Source organism: Colossoma macropomum, unplaced genomic scaffold (assembly GCF_904425465.1).
Source record: "Colossoma macropomum unplaced genomic scaffold, Colossoma_macropomum, whole genome shotgun sequence".
Taxonomy (NCBI): domain Eukaryota; kingdom Metazoa; phylum Chordata; class Actinopteri; order Characiformes; family Serrasalmidae; genus Colossoma; species Colossoma macropomum.
The window spans coordinates 17,351,649-17,372,246 of NW_023494785.1; the positions used below are offsets into that span (position 1 = coordinate 17,351,649).

General features: G+C 39.9%; 1 protein-coding gene across 3 annotated transcripts in view; it reads right to left on the bottom strand.

The window, feature by feature from the left end:
- ulk4 (unc-51 like kinase 4) overlaps nucleotides 1–20,598 on the bottom strand; it is a 119,705-nt gene that overhangs the window by 38,313 nt on the left and 60,794 nt on the right. For all 3 annotated transcript variants that reach the window (XM_036585318.1, XM_036585300.1, XM_036585308.1), the window contains 2 exons: nucleotides 9,235–9,283; nucleotides 3,325–3,430 (listed from right to left, as the gene is read on the bottom strand). In XM_036585318.1, coding sequence (XP_036441211.1) covers nucleotides 3,325–3,430; nucleotides 9,235–9,283 — 155 coding nt within the window. The remainder of the gene's footprint in view (nucleotides 1–3,324; nucleotides 3,431–9,234; nucleotides 9,284–20,598) is intronic.

Genomic DNA, 20,598 nt, shown 5'->3' on the forward strand with positions numbered 1-20,598 from the left:
TGCTGCTGGACACGTGTGAATGCTCATTCGTACCAATTCCTACCACTCTTTACTCTTTCATTTACCTTTTGAAAACTGGAGATATTATTGATACCAAAGAATGACAAAAACATGGCACAGTGCAAATGACTGCTAGTTTTTTCATTCTACAGAACAAGAGTGCACACACAACAATAACTTTATCAAATTTAAATCCTCATTAAATACAGGTGGTCTACAAAACAATGGAAACACCACGTGAAACTCCTATCAAACCCCAGTACCACTGCTGTGCCTGATAAAATCACACCAGTGCAACACATCTAATAGTACAAGACCCAAGACCCTCAGCAGAGGGGGATAGGAATGTGCATGGCTAATCGAGTTCTTTGTTAACTGCTTGAGGTGCCAGTATTGAAATACTGAATTTAGATATTCATTCCATTTCAGACTATAAATTGTTATGGTTTTGCTCATATTTGAAAGTGTGTATTACACTTTGCTGCTCCAAAACTTGACTGCCTAAACATGAGTGGGTTGCCAAGGATGTGACTGAGAAGTCAAATGTAACGTGGCTTTATTGCTAACCACGCATAGAAACAGTGGAAATATATTTCTCTAACAAGACCTCATGTAAGACGACAAGCCCTCATCAGCATAAAGTTTTGTTCCAGTTAGGTGTAGCTGAAGCTCACATTTGAAGAGGCAGCCTCTGTTACTCAGCCAAGACAAAAAACACGGATTAAAACAAGACAAAAAAATATATTTTTAATAATAAAATGTTTTCAAATGTATTCCTCTGTTTGCTACTGATTTTTTTCCTGTTAACACCATTCTTTATATCTAAAACAGTAAGCCTCCAGCTCCAGCCCTATGTTGAATAAATCTTTTATTTTCACCATTTTTTGTTTGTTTTCTTCCAGGCAGTCAAATATTAAAAATATTAGGAAAGCTCATAACTAGTCTACAGTCAGTAAATATATACCTATAAAGTGGACCTATACGGTGGGTGTACCTGATAAAATGTACATTTCTCATTGGGATACACACTCTGACAATGAGAATACCAAGTAATGTGGTCCCAGTGCTAAAATCCTACAACCACATACCATTCCTTCACACCTATAAATAAATTGTTTAAGCACCGTTCGCAGTTCTGGTGCACTCTTTTTGCAGAACCCTACACCCAGCTCTCAGTTCATTTCTTACATGGAACCTATGGCTCATTTTTACGGACACTGAAATCACTAAAAACTCACTGTACAACACTGTGAACAAAAACACACATCACCAGTGTAAACATAATTCACCATAATTGTCCATTCACTTCTCATTGTTGTTTGAAGTAAAGAACTTAAATTAGAAATAATAAAACAGAAACAAGAAAGACAATAGAGGAGAACAGGTAAAGGACAAGTAAGACAAACTGATATTTCTAATGAAGTAAGAGCTTCCCCTGACTACACATTCATACATGTTCCTCAGTCCAGCTGGAGCTTTTATTTTTTATTTGCTGTTGGAAGCTATGAGGATTGGAACCCACCACATGAACAGGTGAGTCCTCCTGGGTGTGGAGCTTGTGAAGATCTCAGTCAGGAAACATAGTAGCTGTGCTGTAAATGAGATTTTGCAGCAGATCCATGTGATCAAAAAGACAACCGTTTCAGATTTGTTTTCATACACTTCACATACTGCAACATCGTACGGCTGCGTTTTTACAGTATAGTACATAGTACACTATACAGTAAACAGTATTTGAGCAATGGCTCATTTGGGTCTTTTTGTGAGTCATCAAAATGCCTGGGTGATTTTAAAAATATAAAATGTTTATTTGTGTATTGCTGTGTGTTTTGCAGCAGAGTACCTGAATCAGAGTTGGTGTATTTACATATCTGTTGTGTGTGTGTGTACACAGAGTTTTTCAGTAAAAACACAGAGTTTTTCCCAGTTGGTGTGTGGGGAGTGTAGCCACAATTGGTGACGGCGTTGTGTTGGATAAATGGCCCAGGGGCTCCCAATTCACTATGCAAGGACATTCAGGTCTCCATTTCTCAGTGTTCTGAAGTTTACTGCAACCACACACAAAAATATTTGCACTCGCAAGAAAAAGTTTGCATTCCTAACACCTTACACCATCTAATCACACTTAGAGGTGAAAAGTTTTCCCTGTGACTTCATACCCATTTTTCAGAATGTCTCAATGTCTGTGCATGTCTCAATGGAGTAATACTTGGCTTACGTGACTTAACCCTGCCCCTCTGAGCCTGCGCCTGTGCACAATCCCCTGTATATCTTTGTGTGTGCGAGGCTTAGTTCAGGCTTCTTTTTTTCCAAGGTGCCCCCCTCATTCTGTACTGTGTTGAATGTGGAGTGTGTGTGTGAATCTCTGACTCATCTCTCCTTGCTCGAAACAAACATCGAACACACGCGTGTGTGCGCGCACCTCAGAGTCAGACTTGTTCTAGCATGCAGCGCTAACGGGCTAATGGAGAACCAGTGGAGCGCTGCTGCTAACACACAGGCCTAAAACTGTCAACATGAGCATGGCTAAAGGAATCCATTATTCAATAATTCAGCACAGGGAGCAAAGAGCGGGAAGCAGGGAGCAGGAGGGCGAGCGGGCTGAGTATTCTGTGGTCGAAAAACAACAATACAACTGTGGAAAAAAGGAGAGAAATCAGATTCCAATGTTTATAGATGAGAGAGGGAGCGAGAGAGCTACCCAGTGGTTGGCTAGGTTGCATCAGATGAGAGCACAGAGAGAGGCAGGGAGGTATAGAGAGTACGCAAGAGCGAGTGAGCAAGCTAAAGAGAGCGAGATAGAGATGGAGAGGGAGGGAGGGAGAGAGAGAGTGAGAGAGTGAGCATGTCTAAGACTATCTGTAGCCATGCTACAGAATGAGGGGGAGAGTTGAGCTGAGCAGATGCGGGCTGCAGGGCCAAGCCCACACACACTAGCGCACTGATAAAAGGACTCCTGACTGACGGAAACCCTCAAAAAGCCAGCTGAACGCCCTCACCCTTTCCCCTTTACTATCACTCACTGAGAGTCAGTCAGGCTGCCCACGCTGCACACACACATGCTGCACACACACACACATACACACACCAAGCACTCAGACAGTGAGATGAGAGCAATAAGGGTCTGCTAATGGAATGAAAACACACTCAACCAAGCAAAACAAGAGCAGCCCTCTGAACACAGGGCCTTTTCATGTGTGCGTGCGTGCAGCTTTGTCTGAGTTTGTCTGGGTGAACAGAATAGGCTTGCATCTGCTCCACAGAAAACCATGAACCATGTGGCTCTATTTCATGATGAGGAGTGGTTGTAGTTGTTTAAAGTACCTTGCTGGTAGAAGGGCTGGAGATCTGTGTCCTTCTGTCCAATCAGATTAGAGAGAAGAGCGATGGCATTCTGCATGGTGCCACCAAGGATGCTATTCTGGTGCTCCTATGGAAACAAGCAAGCACAAGTAGGAATGAACTTCAATCACGGCCTAAAGAAAATGCACAAGGATGTTAAACATGCTGAAGCTTTTGGGCTCTAGGCACTTTATTAACCACTTAAAACTGCGGCTGCTTCTGAAACATTTCCATTTCCCTCTATTCTCTTTTCCTCTTTCCAGTCTGCCAATGATAGAAACAACAAGTTAATAGTTTCACATGCAAATGTCGGACCCTGCTTAATCAAGCTTTTAGTATGGTGTGCCACACAAATGCTACTGAAGCATTTTAATTAATGTATCAGTAGATGAGCATGAGATTTTGGAAACGGTGCTGTGTGGACATTTTAGGAAAAAAATTGGAAGATTGGACAATTTTTTTAAAATAAGTTTATCAACCAGCGCTCTGTTTTTGACTATACAGAGGTTACTTGAAGAACAGTGAGAGAATCACGGGTGCTGTCAGCAGTAATGGTCTTTGTCCAGCTTCTCTTCCATTCTGCACATCACCTTTGCCCAAAGCAGAGCTCTGAGGCTGAGGAAGGACACAGGAGCAGTGGGGAAGGCCAAAGGTGGAGCGTCTCACTCAGGACCTGTGTCCTGATACTGGGGTTGTGGAGACCGTCTAATCAAGCAATAGGCTTGGGTTCAAAAGCAGATTAGAAGCAAAATAAGCAGACAACGCTGCAAGGCAAGAGGGCAGGAAAAGGATCGAGGAAAATCAATGGAAGCTTTAATTAGAGGTCTGTAAGTCTGGTGAGGGAGAGAGAGAGGGATAGAGAGAGAGAGAGAGAGAGAGAATGCAAGAAAGATTGTGGCTCTGAAAGACGGATGCGGAAAAGCAGCACTGTCTCAGGGGACTCTCCCTCCAAAGGGCCGCAACCGCAGGCTGCAGAGGAACTTTCAATGCCCAGAAATCATTGTGTTTTCTGCTTTATTTGTGCCCGGAGCCTGGTGACGGGTGGGGTGGAGGGGTCACGCATGCATGAGTAACCGAATCTTCAGTCCTTACATAAATAAATTACATAGTCAGACAGAGATGATGAGGAGCCACTCAGCATCCAGGCTGTTAAACAGCTTGTTCCAACACAAAACAGCAGCCTGCACGTCAACCAGAAGAACTAATGATATGGAAAAAATGGAACCTTCATCCTGGAAGCAACGCAATAAATGTAGCTCATTATTATGTGACATCTCCTTACTTTATATATGCAATGCAAGCCTGTTTGCTGTAGAAACCAAAAACACCTTACTTCCTGCCTTAACCTCATTCTAAAAGCCAGCCATGCTGTATTTACAGTAACCAGCTGTGAAATATCAGTTTCAGATAGGAATACTAAGGTATGTCATGTAAGATTACATTCGTTTCACGCATGATCTTAATGTAATGCAACATTCATTTCATCATTCTGTAGTACGACAAGCACGCTTCACATGGTGCAGGTGTACTACACTAATAAAATACAGAGGAATATTCAATACATGACAGTGCTTTATGTAACTCTAAATAAATATAGTAGTCTGGTATTGAGCTCTGAGCTCACAGCAAATGCTGAATGCACACTCTCCTCATATTGACAGCTACAGCTAAAAGCAGTCTGAACACTTTTGTTCCTTTCTCAGAAAACGTGTGCAAGCGGCTCCACTCTCCCTCTCACCTCACCGAAACATCAGTGGCCTATCTCTTCAGAGTGATCCATACTGTCAGGTGACATCACATTCAATAAAAGCCCTAGGCACACAGAGACAGAGCCTGCCTCTGTCCCTTATGTTACAGTAAACCGTCTGGAGAGCACACAGCCTGCAGAGGAAGACTGATCTAGGATCAGTGTGGTGGCTTAGCTGGTAATGGCCTTAGACAAAGTTAAAAAAAACATAAACCTGATTTAAAACTTCTCTATTAGATGTGGATCATAGGACCCCTGGGTTAAAAAACAAACTAATAATATGCTAATGAAAAGTTTACCCTCTTAAGTATATTAGTAGGAACACATGATGCAAACCTCCAGAACTTTCAGTTAAATTGCAGTGATCTTATCAGATCTCCAAAATATGGCACTTTTCATTATCATTCTAGTCTTTTAGTCATACCAATGGGATTCCTCTCAGTTCAGCAAAAAAACTTCAAATCTTTAGTAAGCGCTCATTAACAAAGAGTAAACAGGTCCTGAAGCCCAGTAGATGTATGGCAGTAAACTGTGAGGGCAGGCACTATGGATGCACTGTGCTCAAAGGGGATCTAAATAAGCTTCTTCATTCGCTGAGATGGTCTAATGAGTCAATGCCAATCACACTCTCTCTCTCATTAATGATCAGTCATTCACTACGATCTTCGGGTCGCTTTCATGTTCTCCGAGAGCTTGTGAAACAGAATCGGTAGCAGTGCAGAGCTTCTGAGTTAGAATGAGATTCAAAGGAAAAGACTGACTGGTGCAGTCTATTTAATGAAACAAATACCAATTCTATTTGATTCAATTTACCCTCAAAGTCAAAGGGGCTTTCGATGGAGAAAAGTAAGACATGGTGGGAAGTGGATAGCACTTCACCATACAGGATTTCATTCCCCAAATTACAAGAGCTCTTTGATATTGTAAAACTTCAACTGCAACACTGTAACTGGAGTGGCATTTAGACTCCTATGTGAATATCATGGCCCTGACAGTGCAAGTGTAGCCATCATACTAGACTAACCCTAGTAATTGTTATAGCATATCTAAATGAAATCTCACTGGGATATAAGGCTGCAAATATGCAAACGTAAGGCTACTTTCAGTGTGGAGTGTAGGTATTCAAGGCTGCTCTGACCTGCTTTTCTGGCTTGTTCTACTAGACATCATCTCTGGCTAGCAAGCCAACAACTTTGTCTATTTTCCTGAAGGACCCTCTACAGCTAACTGCAGCAGTCAGAAACCCAAGGTGGTGGTAGAAAATTAATCAAAGAACTTAGTTATGACTCAGAGGTTGTAGGTTCAATACCGAGTGATTGCTAATGCCACTGTGCCCTCAAGCACAGTACTTAATTCCACAATGCTCCACACGGACTGTTGGAAAAGGAGTTGCCTCAACTAAATGGGTCTAAAACTAAAAGCACTTTCAAACATGATGAGATAAATTTACGTATTATATTTTTCAGATATATTTTCTTAGAAATCAGTTGCAGGCATGTACAGTGTAAGAGTTTTGGGGAAACTTGAATGTTCAGTTTTAATCTATGATTATTTCTGCACTTCAAATAATGACTGCACATCAAGGACTCAATAATGAAATACTTCAGAAATATTCATTTAGTCTTTGCAGCTGGTAGCAATTTAGTGATGTGTATGCTGAGAAAATTAAATTTCAGTCAGGCGAAAATAAATCCTGGAATTTTAGATTATATTAATCTTGCAAAGTGGTTTTTATGTAATGGTAAATTTTCAGTTCAAGTAATGAGTCCATGTCAAGGACTCTAGCTGAAGTTCATTATAACTGCCATCCTGCTGGTTAGTTTGGAAATGATCATCCATCAAATATTCATATATGATTTCTGCCAAAACGTGAAGGCAGCAATAACAGCTGTCTTCCACACAGCTACTCACATGCACTGAAGTATCTTTCTCATGGTGGCATATTGGATAAGGAGCAGCTTGGGCACTGCACTCATAAAGTGTGCAGTGCTAACATGGTGGATTGAGGGCAGGGGAGGGTGACTGTTGACAGGCAATGCAAGTTTCTCTCTAATGAGAATGGAACCTGCTGTAGAAGAGGCCTCATATCTCTACTCCATTAACTCCACAACCCAATTACACATTACGCTCTGATAGGTCAGACCCTGAGTGCCTCATTTACATAATAACTCAATGGAAGATGGGAAACCAGTTACGCAGGAGAAGGCTGGGTGGTGCACTTATGGTTTAATAGGGCTAATATATTATTTCATGTCATTTTACCATGGTGTGCGCAATGTCCTTGTAGAATGTAGGTAATATGTTGTAAATTCATTTTCAAAAGTGATTATAAAATGGAGACAGCTCATGCTGTTCACACAGTAGTGTGGGCACTGTAAGGGACATCCAGACTCAAGGGACATCTGTTAGAAAGAGTTCACAAATTTAGGTGTACATATATATATATATATATACAGTACTGTACAAAAGTCAGAGACCACCCTTTCATTTGATTTCCAGTCAAAACGGCCATTACGTACAACTTAAGTAAAAGCAGAAAACGTACACTCAACTATTCAGCCTCAACAACTAAACATAATATCAAATATTTCACTATTCAGTGTATCCACACTTTGCCTTTATTATAGTTTCCATTCTTTTGGGGAGACTTGCTTTTAGTTTTGCAAAGAAATCTGCAGGGATATTTTTCCACCTCTCCAAAGTTCAGTTTTAGAACTTTTTCTGAGTCGTTTTGCAAGTAAAAACACTACAGGAGTATATTTTGTACCTGATTCTTGAGAACATCAGCAAAAATCTCCCTGTCTGTATGCATGGGTACTTCAGCACAAAAGTGACGCAGCATGGTGAGGAATGCAAAATGTTTGTGTGACGTTTGTTTTTAGAGTTAAGTTTCCATTTTTGAGAAAAAAAATTAAACACCTGTTGGCTCTTTATGGCTGCTTGCAATGGATTTCATGGCAAGTATAAACAAAAGCATCCCTGTAAAATGTTTAAGAGCTGAATGTGTGACTGACACAAAGACCATACATTATCAGTAGAAGTAACCCCACAATATCCTGTGTTTTAAGTGTGAAAATGGCCTTTGATAAGCATGTCTTAATCTTCTCAGCAATGTGCTTGCTGTAGAATTAATTTCAAGTGGAGCTTGATTTTCTCCTATCTCTCAAAGATGAAACTTTTAGGTATTTGCTTATCTGATGGTTTTGGTGGTCTACTAGGTTTTCTAACTAGCAGTTTTAGAAATTGATGTTATATTTGATATACTTAGCGTTTGAGGCTTTTCTGTTTTTTTGTGTTTTTGGCTTTTCCTCCCCTGACATTGAAAAATTAATAACTTGTACACAATGGCCCTTTTGACTGGAAATGACAAAATTTGACTGTAATAAACAAAAGCATGTCTCTCTGATCTGAAAACACACATGAATGCTATGCCTAGATAATGCACCGCTCAAGGACTCCTCATGTGTGATGCAGGGCTAAAGACGTTTGTAATACAATTTGTGAGGTTACTCCAAACAGACCTAATGAAATGTGAATTTTACATGCAAACATTTAAAGAAATACACAGATGATGAACAGTTTTCAGGAGGTAATTTCCATATCGATAATGAAGTGATCCTTCATAGACATCACAATTTTGAATCTATTTTGAATGGACATATTGGACATTGGACATTGCTGTATTCCATCAAAACAAGAATGTCTGATAATTTATCATAGCATGTCTTAACTAGTAAACAAACAGTAACTGCACTTTGAGCACAAAAACACACACTGTCCAAGGTATAGTGTCATGCAGGAACAATAACAGTGAAGTGTTGTGAATGAATACAAACTGTCAAGTCTGCGTTTTAACCATTCAAAATTTCCTTTTTCAAGGACCTTGCCCTTCAATGGGAGTTCAGCACTGTATGGCTCCACTTAATTTGAATGACACTGAGAGACTGATATCCTCAGACCCCCCCACATAAAAAGCTAAACTATTTCTCTAGAGTAGTGTGGTCTGATTTCCATAAAGTTTACAATTTTCCGGATGCTTTATTCTTTATTAAAGCTGTGTGGGAACCCCAAGGCAATAAATAAATCACCCTAACAGACTGAGAGAAGATCCAGCCTAGAGGCCCTGAGAGCACTCACGCACTTACCGCTATGACTTGAAAGATGACAGGCAGTAGACGACTCTCTTTGACAAGCCTGTGCCAGGAGAGACAAACACACGCACACACAAGCACACACACACACACACACACACACACAAACATAGAGTTAATGCGTGAACCTTACATACACCATATTACACCAGGCCTACACTCCATCTTCATTACGGTGACACTCCTGCGTGCACTTGGGCTTTGGTACTGTAGTGTCCTGAAGTGTGAAAGCTCCACCATGCCAAGATCAGTCATGTGAGAAAATAACCTTTGACTAATACGGTGAGGAAAGGAACATGAAAAAGAGACAAACATAGGAGAAAGCGAAAAAAAAAAAGTGACGAGGTTAATGAGAGCAGTATAAAGAGGCAAAGAGGCTGAGCATGTGACAGAGGAAGAAAAGGGAGAGGCAGAGGAAAACATTCTAACAGGCTTGGCACTGAGGAGTAATGCAAGTCTTTATTGAAAATGACTTGCCTCACTCTTTTATTGATTAAGCCCTTTGATTCACAACCAATTACCGTATGTATGCAAAGGTGCTCAAAGGAGAACGTCACCATGCTGGGAGAAAATGAGAGCTAGATTGAATGAAATTAGCTGAAGGGTCACACTCTGAATATTAATTATGATGCTTGCAATGCACTAAACAATGATATATTGCATGGCTGGAAAGCATTTGTCCATTCCCCCCAGGACATGTCCTCTGTGGAGGAGGCTGTTAATGCCTCTGTGCTGTGTTTAAGGTGCAACACAAGAGAGGGCATGCTGCTCAGCACCTGAGATAAGGCTGGTACAGACGGCTTCAGGAGTAAATCTCTCTCTAAATTGCTGCAGGAGCAAAAAAGCTGAGGTAAAGGAGAGGGTTTTCCTTTTTGTGTTTGAAAGTCACATAGAAGTCACAGTAGCATGCATAGATTTTGATAGTTTGAAAACAAAAATGTTTCATTGTATTTGTTACATCTCTGCTCTGTAATTTAAAGCCACAGGAAGGGATCTGTAAAGTTTGATGTTATGTATACCACTGGGTATTTAACATGTTATAGGTCCTTGCTCATATCCTGTTGTCAGCGACAACATAAATATTTCTGAGCCCAGTGTTTACTGACAAAAAAAAAAATCATAAACAACACTGAAAAAAGTTACTGAAAAAAGTTCTCCAATAAACAGAAAGTCTAATTCGTGTTCTCAACAGACAAGTGCACATATGCACATATGACAGATTAAGGCAAATGCCATATCATAGCATTGAGACAAATTGGAGACATATGAGTGAGAGATGCTCAGTAGAGCTGTTCTACGACAGCAACACAATTTCTGAGCCCAGTGTTTACTGATAATAAAATCATAAAGAACAATGCTAACATGAAGCAACTGATGTTTAAATGCTCTTCAGGTCTTCAGGAAAAACCCTTGAAACACCCTGAAAGCTCTAACTTTGACTTTAAGAGAGCAGAAACTAACTTAGACTGATGAAGCCGAGTATTGTTTTTGGTTGGCATTTTTCATTAAGTTTTATCGCAATAGTTTTTGTTTTAGGTTTACTAAAAAAAGTTCTCCAATAAACAGAAAGTCTAATTTGTGTTCTCAACAGACAAGTGTGCATTTGCATGTATGACAGATTAAGGGAATTGCCATATCATAAAAAAAGCTAAAATCCAAGTACACAGAAAGCCACAGCTAGCATCCTTTCCCAAACCGTTTTGCTTTTCATGTGCTACACATGTGACATCACTGTGCCGTGCTAGATTTCTGTGAAATGCCACCACAGACTTAAAATGATCAATTTGATACCAGACATCCAACAGTTAAGTTCTACCACTTAAATGGTTAGTACCATAACTCACTAGTTATGAAATCAAGGGATGAACCAATAGCACTTCTTCCCCTCTGATACCATAACCTGATCCATAATTAGCGTCCGATACTGTGTACAGACTAGTACATACTAACTGTATCTAACCTAGCTAGCTTTTAAGTCCTGACATTTCTCATTTATTTTGGTGATATAAAAAATCTGTGTCACAAATTATGTACTATATATATATATATATATATATATATATATATATATATATATATATATATATATTAAAAAGCTCCTGTGGGTGTAATGTGTAAGTGTCCCAGTACTTTTGTCCATATCGTGTATGTCCAAAGAAATACAAGTTTTTGGTATTCTGGTAAGTCAAAAACATTCTTTACTTTTAGTGCAGGTCAATGTAAAGAGATTTTAGTACAAGCAATTTTGGAGCCTTGCTATTTGCCTAATCATTAAAAATTCACACAATTTAAAAAGCAGCTGCTGTGCTCAAATAACGTAGAATAATAATGTTAAAACATGGAGTTACTTGTTTTTTTGGACAGCGATGATATGGTTTGGTTGAAGCCGCTGTGTGATGCAGCTGAATGACAAAGGAACTCCACAGGTGGGGCGAGTGGATACACTATACACAAGGCTAAATGCTATTGTTACCTCCACAGACTGATGGTTCCTTCCACAGGTTTCTCTAATGTTCGCTCCCTCCCTGTTTAATTTTTTTGTGGCATACTGGTGAAACTGCCACCTAAGGAAGAATTTCAACTAGTAAATCACCCACTACAACTGACTTCCTACGAAATACTGGCATTACAGATTTTGCCATGTTCACTGTTGCTTGTCAACCCACTACACCGTCATGTTTTTAAGTTTCATCTACTGGTGTGCATCAATGCATCACTCAGCATTTTGCTTTGTGGTGTAAGCACTGGTGCCCCCTGATCACCAATATCGATACTGTGTTTCAATATAATGTCAATATCGATCTGACACGTATTGTTGCGGTGTAGCCGATGTGGTATCGTTGTAACCCTAGTAAAATCACTGCACTGATTCCTATTAGGGAGCACCTCACTGCCCTTTCTCCTTTCTTGTTCAACGAAAGAACTCATCTATCTGTCATCCTTCCCATAACATGCCCTGCACCATCATTTACCAATGCTGACTTACACCGAGGGCCACAATCACAATCACTCACGCCTGCACACACACAGAGGAGACAGCAGAGTAAGCAGACCTGATGAATGGGGCTACTGCATCTTCCTGTCAGAGAGGGGAGGGGAGGGTTGATGGGAGCCTCTGCTCTGCACATCCAACCGTAAGCCTGTCTGTGGTGTGATTGTGCTCCATTAGCTCTTTAAGAGGTGAGCAGCCTTGTGGTCAGGTCGTCCATCTGTCTCTCTCAACAACTGCAAATGGGGTCAAGTGGAAGAGAGACAGCACAGGGTCGTCTGTGTGTACAGCCATCAGCCCACATTGCTTACTGATCTTCCTATTACATTTACTTCTCTGTCTGTGAGCACAAACACATGACACCTGTACTCCACACACACTGCCAGACTACTGTATAAAAATGGACCCAGTTAAGGCATGCTCAGCAAAACACTGAACCTAAATCTATTATTGAGAGCTAAACTATCACTGGAGATTAAAACATGCTTAACTGTGGGCAACTGGCAACTAGGAGTGGGAATCACTAGGCCCCATAACATAACATTTTCACCATACTCGAGTCATAATGTCATTCTATGGTGATTTCTAAAGATTTGTGATACACTAATTATTTCAATATTTTTGAATTTTTGAATTACTTCTCACTTTTTACTTTTGACTCCAAATGATAGAAAAGTCAATTCCAAAAATGATGGGACAGTAAATTAAATGCTACTGCTAATTAAAGAAAATGAAATAAATAAACAAACAAACAAACAAATAAATAAATAGTAACATCTGTCTGACCTATAGAAAAAAAAGAAAATAGGACAGGAGCATTTGACAACATAATGATTTGGCAATTGATCCTGTTTTCTTTGCCATTCTTCCATTATGCAAGTCTTCAGCTGCACAACTGTCCAAGGCCTTTGTCATACTGTTTCATTTCATAATACACTACACATCCTCAATGGGAGACAGATCTGGAGTGCAGACAGACCAGTCTAGCACCCGCAGAAGTATGCATGATGTTGTAAAGTGCAGAATGTGGCTTGGTGTTGTCATGTTAAAATAAGCATGGATGTCCCTGAAAAAGATGTTGTCTAGAAGGCAACATACGTTGCTCGAAAATATCTATATAACTTTCAGCAACTGTGCAGAGTACAGTTTTACTTTGCATTTATGGATGCAGCAATGAACAGTGTTTACTAACAGTGGTTTGTTCTAGTATTCCCGAGCCTATGTGGTAAAATCTCTCACAGAAGCATGGTGGTCTTTAACGCAGTGCCATCTGAGGGGGCGAAATTCACAGGCATTTAATTGCGGTTTTTGGTCTTGACCTTTACATACAGAGATTTCTTCAGATTCCACAAGTCCTCTGATAATATTATGCACTGTAGAAAGTGAAAGAGCCTTGACCCATCCTTGCTTATAAAGAACTTTGCCTTTCCTACATTCACCTTTTATACAAAATTATGATAATGTCACAATTTTTGTTAACATTTCACAATGTTCCTAGCCTTAAATGGTCCCCATTTTTTTTAAACGTGCTGCAAGATTAATTTCAGAATTTTCAATTCAAAATTCAATTAAGAATTTACACCAAATGACTTTAAGTAATTTCACTGTCACAGACAAATTTCCAATGTTGGAATAAAAGCATGAGAGTCTTGCTAGAGTTGCGTTGCATTTAGTGTGAGGTGGTCAGGATGGCTGTCTTAAGTCAGTCTATTTCCCCGTCTTGACACTACGACAAAATCAACCATTTTTAATATTATTGTAAGTTTAAGTCTTATCTCATGCAGCAATGTAAGGACATGTGCAGAAAACTTTATGAAGAGGACTTTCGTTATTGAAGAAGCATCAATGTTTTTTTTTTCCAGTTTTGCTTTCTGTTCGAGTGATTTCTTATTTTGTTTCTTTGATTTTTATGGTTTAGTTCGTAACACCAATCAACAATGCTGAATCGCTGCATGTTGTGCTGATGTGAAAATCTTTATATAAAAAGTAACACGTTTTACAGATTAATTAAAAAAATATTGGGTGATGATCTGCCAGAATATACAATTCTACAGGGAACTGGGCTGAGCATTCCCAGCCAGCATGTGTTTCCATTTGTACCACTATAGAGCGGAGAAGGACAAGGGTTTCTCTTCTTGTAAATTTCCACCAGGTGCATGATGGGAAATAATCTAAAAAATCTAGTTATAGTCTTGCAAACAGAGACCCTGCAAGATCCCTTTGCAAAATCATAGTCTGTGACTAAAAACTCTGTGACATTGTCTTTAGATATGAGAGGGTGTGAGACTTCAACAGGGGAACCCAGTGAGCAAATATTTACAAAAAACAAAGAAGTTGATAAGGTAAAATAATAAAATAACAATATTCTGTCTTTGTGCTGTTTTCATTTAAATACAGGACAAAGTAGATTCACAAATCACTGCTTTCTGTTTTTATTTGTATTTCACATACCGTAAAAAAACTTGCTCTGTTTCATCTAATAAATTTTACATTTTGTTCATCTAACTTCAGTATTTTTAATTAAAACAGAGTTGAGAAACCAACAAATCAACAAACAATTAGGGATGCATCAGTACCACCGTTTCAGACTGAGTACAGGCATGTTTTTTTTTTTTTTAGTACTTGTCAATACTGAGTCTGAAACCATACTCTGAAACCTAATTAGAATTAAGTAGCTGCTCGGATAAAGGAATGCAACGTACCTTAACAGTTAAATAATTAAAATCTAGCTGATTTTAAATGACGTGCATTAGCTAGCTGTGTTACATTAGTTACCTTGAATCGACTAGTGCTGCAGTGGAAGAGTGGTTTAGGTGCCACATCAGAATAGCACTTCTGTATAGCTGAAAGTAAAGTATGTTTCATTGTTGTGATCCTCATCAGTCTCTTCCAACAACAGTCTCTGACAGCAGGATTTACCTCCAAGGCTAATGCATCTGAGGAGCTCATGTTTTGTGTGGCTAAATTATTTTCGGCTGGTTGAGCGAATAGTCAAATTTCCTCAAAAAGCTAAACTTACACTCTGTGATTTTTGAAATCTTCTCTGTTCTCTGGTGACTCACACTGTACGTTTGAATAGACCATTGTGTACAGACAAAGCCTGCAATTTATATACTAACTCTGTACCAAATCACTCCGCTACGCGAAATGCAGCCCCTGCAGACAGCTCTGTCTAGGAACAATTTCAGACAAAACTGTTTCATTCAGCACTGATGTTGTGCGTCCTAGTACTGAATGGTAAAGTAAAAACGGTGAGAACTACTAAAACCAAACGTTTTACACAGACATCATGTTCTCTCTACAGGTAATTTCATGAAGACAATTTAAAAAATCAACATATTAAAGTTTATACCTCACTATTCTATTCAAAGAAAGTTTTGTTATTTTGGTTGGGTGTGTGCTAAATTGCCCCTAGGTGTGAGTGTGTTTGTGAATGTGTATGTCTGTCTGTCTGCCCTGCGATGGACTGGCGACCTGTCCAGGGTGTATCCTGCCTTCCGCCCAATGACAGCTGGGATAGGCTCCAGCACCCCACCGCGACCCAGAAGGATAAGCGGTTTAGATGATGGATGGATGGATGGATGGTTGGGTGTGTTTAAAAACAGGCTAAAATCATACAGTGTATTCCTGGTTGGAATGTTTCAAATGACTGAAGGCTTTGTGTCCGACTGCCACGGCATCAGAATCAAACCTCTGCGGGAGCAGACTCTCGTTCACTGCCAGCCTCAGTTGTTTGCTCGTTAGCATGGCAGTGTACACTAAGCTTACGCCACGGTATCAGCTGGTATCAGATGTTGGTATTGGTACCTTTTTATAAGGTCAAGTACGAATAAATTAGCACAGTATCAGGCCGATACTTGATACCAGTATATTGAGGGCAAATTTAGTAGATGTCCTCACAGAGAACAACTATAGCAATAGTTGTATAGCAATAACTATATAGCAGCAACTATAGCAATAAAGACTTAATGACTTAGGACTCTCATTGCTATAAGAGTGTTCTTGCCTGGATGACCACAATTATCAAATTTCTACATGTGGGCACTGGTGTTATCCACTACACAATCCTAATGCTGCTTCCAATTTGACAAACTAAGAAAAACACAGACTCTGGTATACTATTCTACCAACGCACATAACTACCATAATACACATAAAAACTATAAAGAATGATAAAACATTGATACATGGAACTTGGGAATATTTATACTATTTTTTCCAGCCAAAATATCACAACACTATCCTGTAATAATTTTTCCTGCTCTGCTCTGAGCACATCACATTTCTATTGTCCTCTGTTTTAAAATCCCACCTTACAGCAGTCTGGGCTTCCACCGTGCCAAGTCCAAAGCAGCATTTTCATGGAAATGCGGAGTGCAAAGATTGGCATTTACACAGGTAAATGTCAGCCCAAAGACTCTGAAGCGGTTAATAAGAGAGAGAATGCACACAATCTCCATGGCTCCAGAGAACCTTTTGATGGGATCTGTAATCAGATGAGGAGGGAAGCCGATGGCATATGGCTCTCATTGCTCCCTTTAACTCTTGTTACGGCACACAACAACTACGGCATTTAGCGGCAGTCACGTTTTATCGGTCTAACACACTATCAGAAAAGGCTGCATGTGTGGAATGTAGGATGTCTCAACCAGTAAGCCAATACTAAATACATTCTGTCTGTTTCAATTGCATAATTCATTCATCATCCATCCATTACTTGTGAAAAAATAAATGAGCACAGGAAAGTTTTATTTCCTACTTTTACTGGAATTCCTATGTATGAAAAAGCCTTGTGTTTTGTAACTTGCAATCGTGTGTACGTTGGGGGTGCAACGTTTATTCGACTTAGTCGACTAAAATCGACGACCAAATTAGTTGGCAACTAATTTAGTAGTCGATTAGTTGGTGACGTCATTACGCGTCTTTCTCGCGCTCACTAGGAACGTTTTGACATTACCGCTCACTGGAGAGTTAACAACAGCGCGATGGCTGCCTCAAGAACAAAATTCTAAACTCAGAAAAAAAGGATGTCAGTTGTGTCATTTGTAAGCCGACCTTAGCTGGCACGGGAGCTTATCCTCCATGATGGAGCATCTGAAGAGGAAACTCATCGCTCACTGAATGAAAAAGATTCATCTCGATAAGAATGCGCCACGTCCCAAACCGCATACTAGCACACTAGGTTAAATAGTTTGTAAAAATAGCGCATATACCATAAGAAGTGCACTCATTAGTGTAGTGTGTGAAGTACAGAAGTGTGGGGTTTGGGACGCGGCGACAGTTGTGCTAGCGAGCTAGTTAGCTAATGTTAGTGTTAAATTCCGTCCTACTTCATGCTGTGAGCTGTAACGTTTGTATTTTAAAGCGCATGTTCTCTTGAATCGTTAATGGAGTTGGAACAGTGAAGCATGTAACTATTATTCACAGCGACCCTGTTCACTTTCCAGATAACGTTTACAATTTTAAAAACTGCATTGTCGTCTTAACGCCGAGGCCACCGGTGCGTTCAGTTTCGGCGAACACAGGAGAGCGTTTACAAACAGGTTTCTGTTCTCCGCGAACGTTTGGCTCGACTTGCGAACAGTTTAAGGAAGTAGTTCTCCGTGAACACACGGGGCAGCTGGATTACGGTTACCGTTGAAATTAAGCGTTTACACAAAATCGTTCATTTAACTGTTTATAGAGAAGTTTGCCACAAACATTCGCCACTTTCCCATCCGCACCATCAGAGGGCGTCTGCTCTACAGCGGGGAGTATCTGCTCTCAGAGGAGAGCGAGGCTCTCACAAAAGCACAGAGAGATACTGACTTTCCTCCGTTTCAATAAACACCTTTGATTATAAAATTTAGTTGCGGCAAAGTGACAGACAGCAGAATGCACAGATCACAGAGTGCACTGTTTAAATTTAAATTGATTATTTACTTTATCAAAGGGAAACGATTTAGTTTTGTTATATTTTATTGCTGTTACTTTGCACATCCTTGGTTATAAACTTAAAATATAAATATTAATATAAAATATATTAGAGTTTTATTGTTTTATCTTTTGTATTAGCAGGAAAGTTCATTAAAGCTATTCTTGAATGGTATTCATATTGTCTTCATTGTTAGTTAGCAAATGCATAAAACAACCTCAAGCTAAATTTAAAAGCTAATAGCTACATAAAAGTTATTTGGTAATGTAGTGATTCATAATCTGAATAATCGATTATTCGTTTCAGTAATCGATAGATTATTCGACTATCAAATTAGTCCTAGTGTACGTACAGCCCACATGCTGTTGGCACACACAGCAAAAAGAAGCAGCCCAGTTTAACTACAAAGGTACGGTCAGAACCAACATTACTTCACCACACATCCAAAAGTGTCTTACACCATAAGCAGCAAATATCTGAATTAAATGAAATCCCATAACGGTCGACTCTAATGAGAAATTAACAAGATGCTTCAAACAGAGAAGAGACCTCTACAGAAACTTGCTCCGCTGAGACACTAAATGAATGTTTATCCTTCTTCACTTCGTGTAAGATATGATTCATCCATTAGGGATATAAATCTCTGAATCACAATGATTCAATTCCATTACTTTTTTAAATGAAATTATTTAATGCACCATGAAAGCTCAAATTTCATCACAATTCCATTCGCCTGGATATTCTGGCATGATTCAGAACTGTTTTAAAATTACACTAAATATGTAAAAGTATGTAGTGTAGGGGATTTCTTGCCCAAGTTTCTGTCAATTTTGTCAATTCCAACCTGCTAACTAGCTCTACCCCATCAAATAACTGCCAACCCAGGAAGACAAGAGCTAATGTCCATCCAATTTTGAATCGCTACTATATAGCATATATATAATATAGCAGCACTGTGCTGAATGATGGGATGGGAATACAAGGCCATCCTTCCCACTCAATTATGCTTTATTAGACTCCCAGGTGCGGGATTTAAGCTAGCGATCTCCAGGCGCAAGGGCAAAATCTGAAAACGTTTGAGAGACTTTATAGAACAGAATATTGTTTTAATAGCATTTGATCTGGTTTTATTACAAGCCAAATTATAAACTGAAAATTTATTATAATAATATTACAAAATGTATGCAGCTTTGTGATGCACTGAAAGACTATGCTTGTGCGTCGAACCTGCTAACGTCCCCAGTTTGCAATCTCATTTTGCCTCAAACCAATCAAGCTAAGGTCTGTGCTCTTTTAGGACTTGATCAATCTACCAACCAACTAACCCACCCTGTGTCCATGGTTATCTGTCTGTTTCTACCCACTAACTTTTCCATTGTCCATTTCTACTCACCCAGGAGCTGAGTGCCTGTGTGGTGCTGTCAGTGGTTGGCAGGTGGAGCTGCCATACCAAACCCACACACTAAAAGTTCTCAGTCCCAATCATCCCACAGACTCTCATTTTCTCTGTCACACACACACACACACACACACACACACACACACACACACACACACACCTTGTGACACCTCAGCTTGCTCAGTGTGGACATGGTCTGCTCCCACACACACCTTGTCCAGTCCAATAAGACTCCAGTAGGAGGCTTCAACAAAACTGCAGGGAACTGTGCCCAGGACATTGTCTCAGAAGGCACTGGGACATAGCACATTCTAAGTATGCAGTTTAACAGGTTATGTACTTAATGATTCAGAGAAACAGTTACAGCAGTGATTAAAATGCACAAAGAAATCAGCACTTTAAAAAAATAAGTTGTACAACAAAGTTGTAAACATTGGTCAGTGAACACACAGCTCAGCAAGCTTGCTTATATGTCCATCAGAGTGCACCATCAAGACTCCATCTATAAATATTTCACTAGCAAACTTTCCTCCCCACCTAGGTAAAGGTAGATTAAGGGTATAGCACACATAGTGTTAACATAAAGCCATTAACACTCAGCAGTGGTTCAGCTTCACTTACTTAAGAGGAAACATATTCACCACAGCTTGCATAAAGGCAAAAGTGGCCAAAGGTTCTTGATAATTGGAAAGTTTGAACTGCTAACAGAACCGATAATGAAGGAAAGACGATGCTTGTGTGCTGAACCTGCTAATGTCCCCAATTTGCAATCTCATTTTGCCCGGAACCCATCAAGCGAAGGTCTGCGCTTTTTTAGGACTTTATCAAGCGGTGGCAAACCCAATTTAATTTCACTATTGTGAGCGTAATAGCTCCTCACAGACGCTGGGGTTGGGGGATGGGGGTGTAGATGGTGGCAACAGACGAATGTTCCCCGATTGCTGACATCAATTTGAATAGTTCAGCTGCGCGGCGTGCTCTATCAGCACCAAGAAAGACAATGTGTAGAGAGGCCGGGAGGAGCCATTAGTGAAACAGCAGGGGGATAAGGAGGAG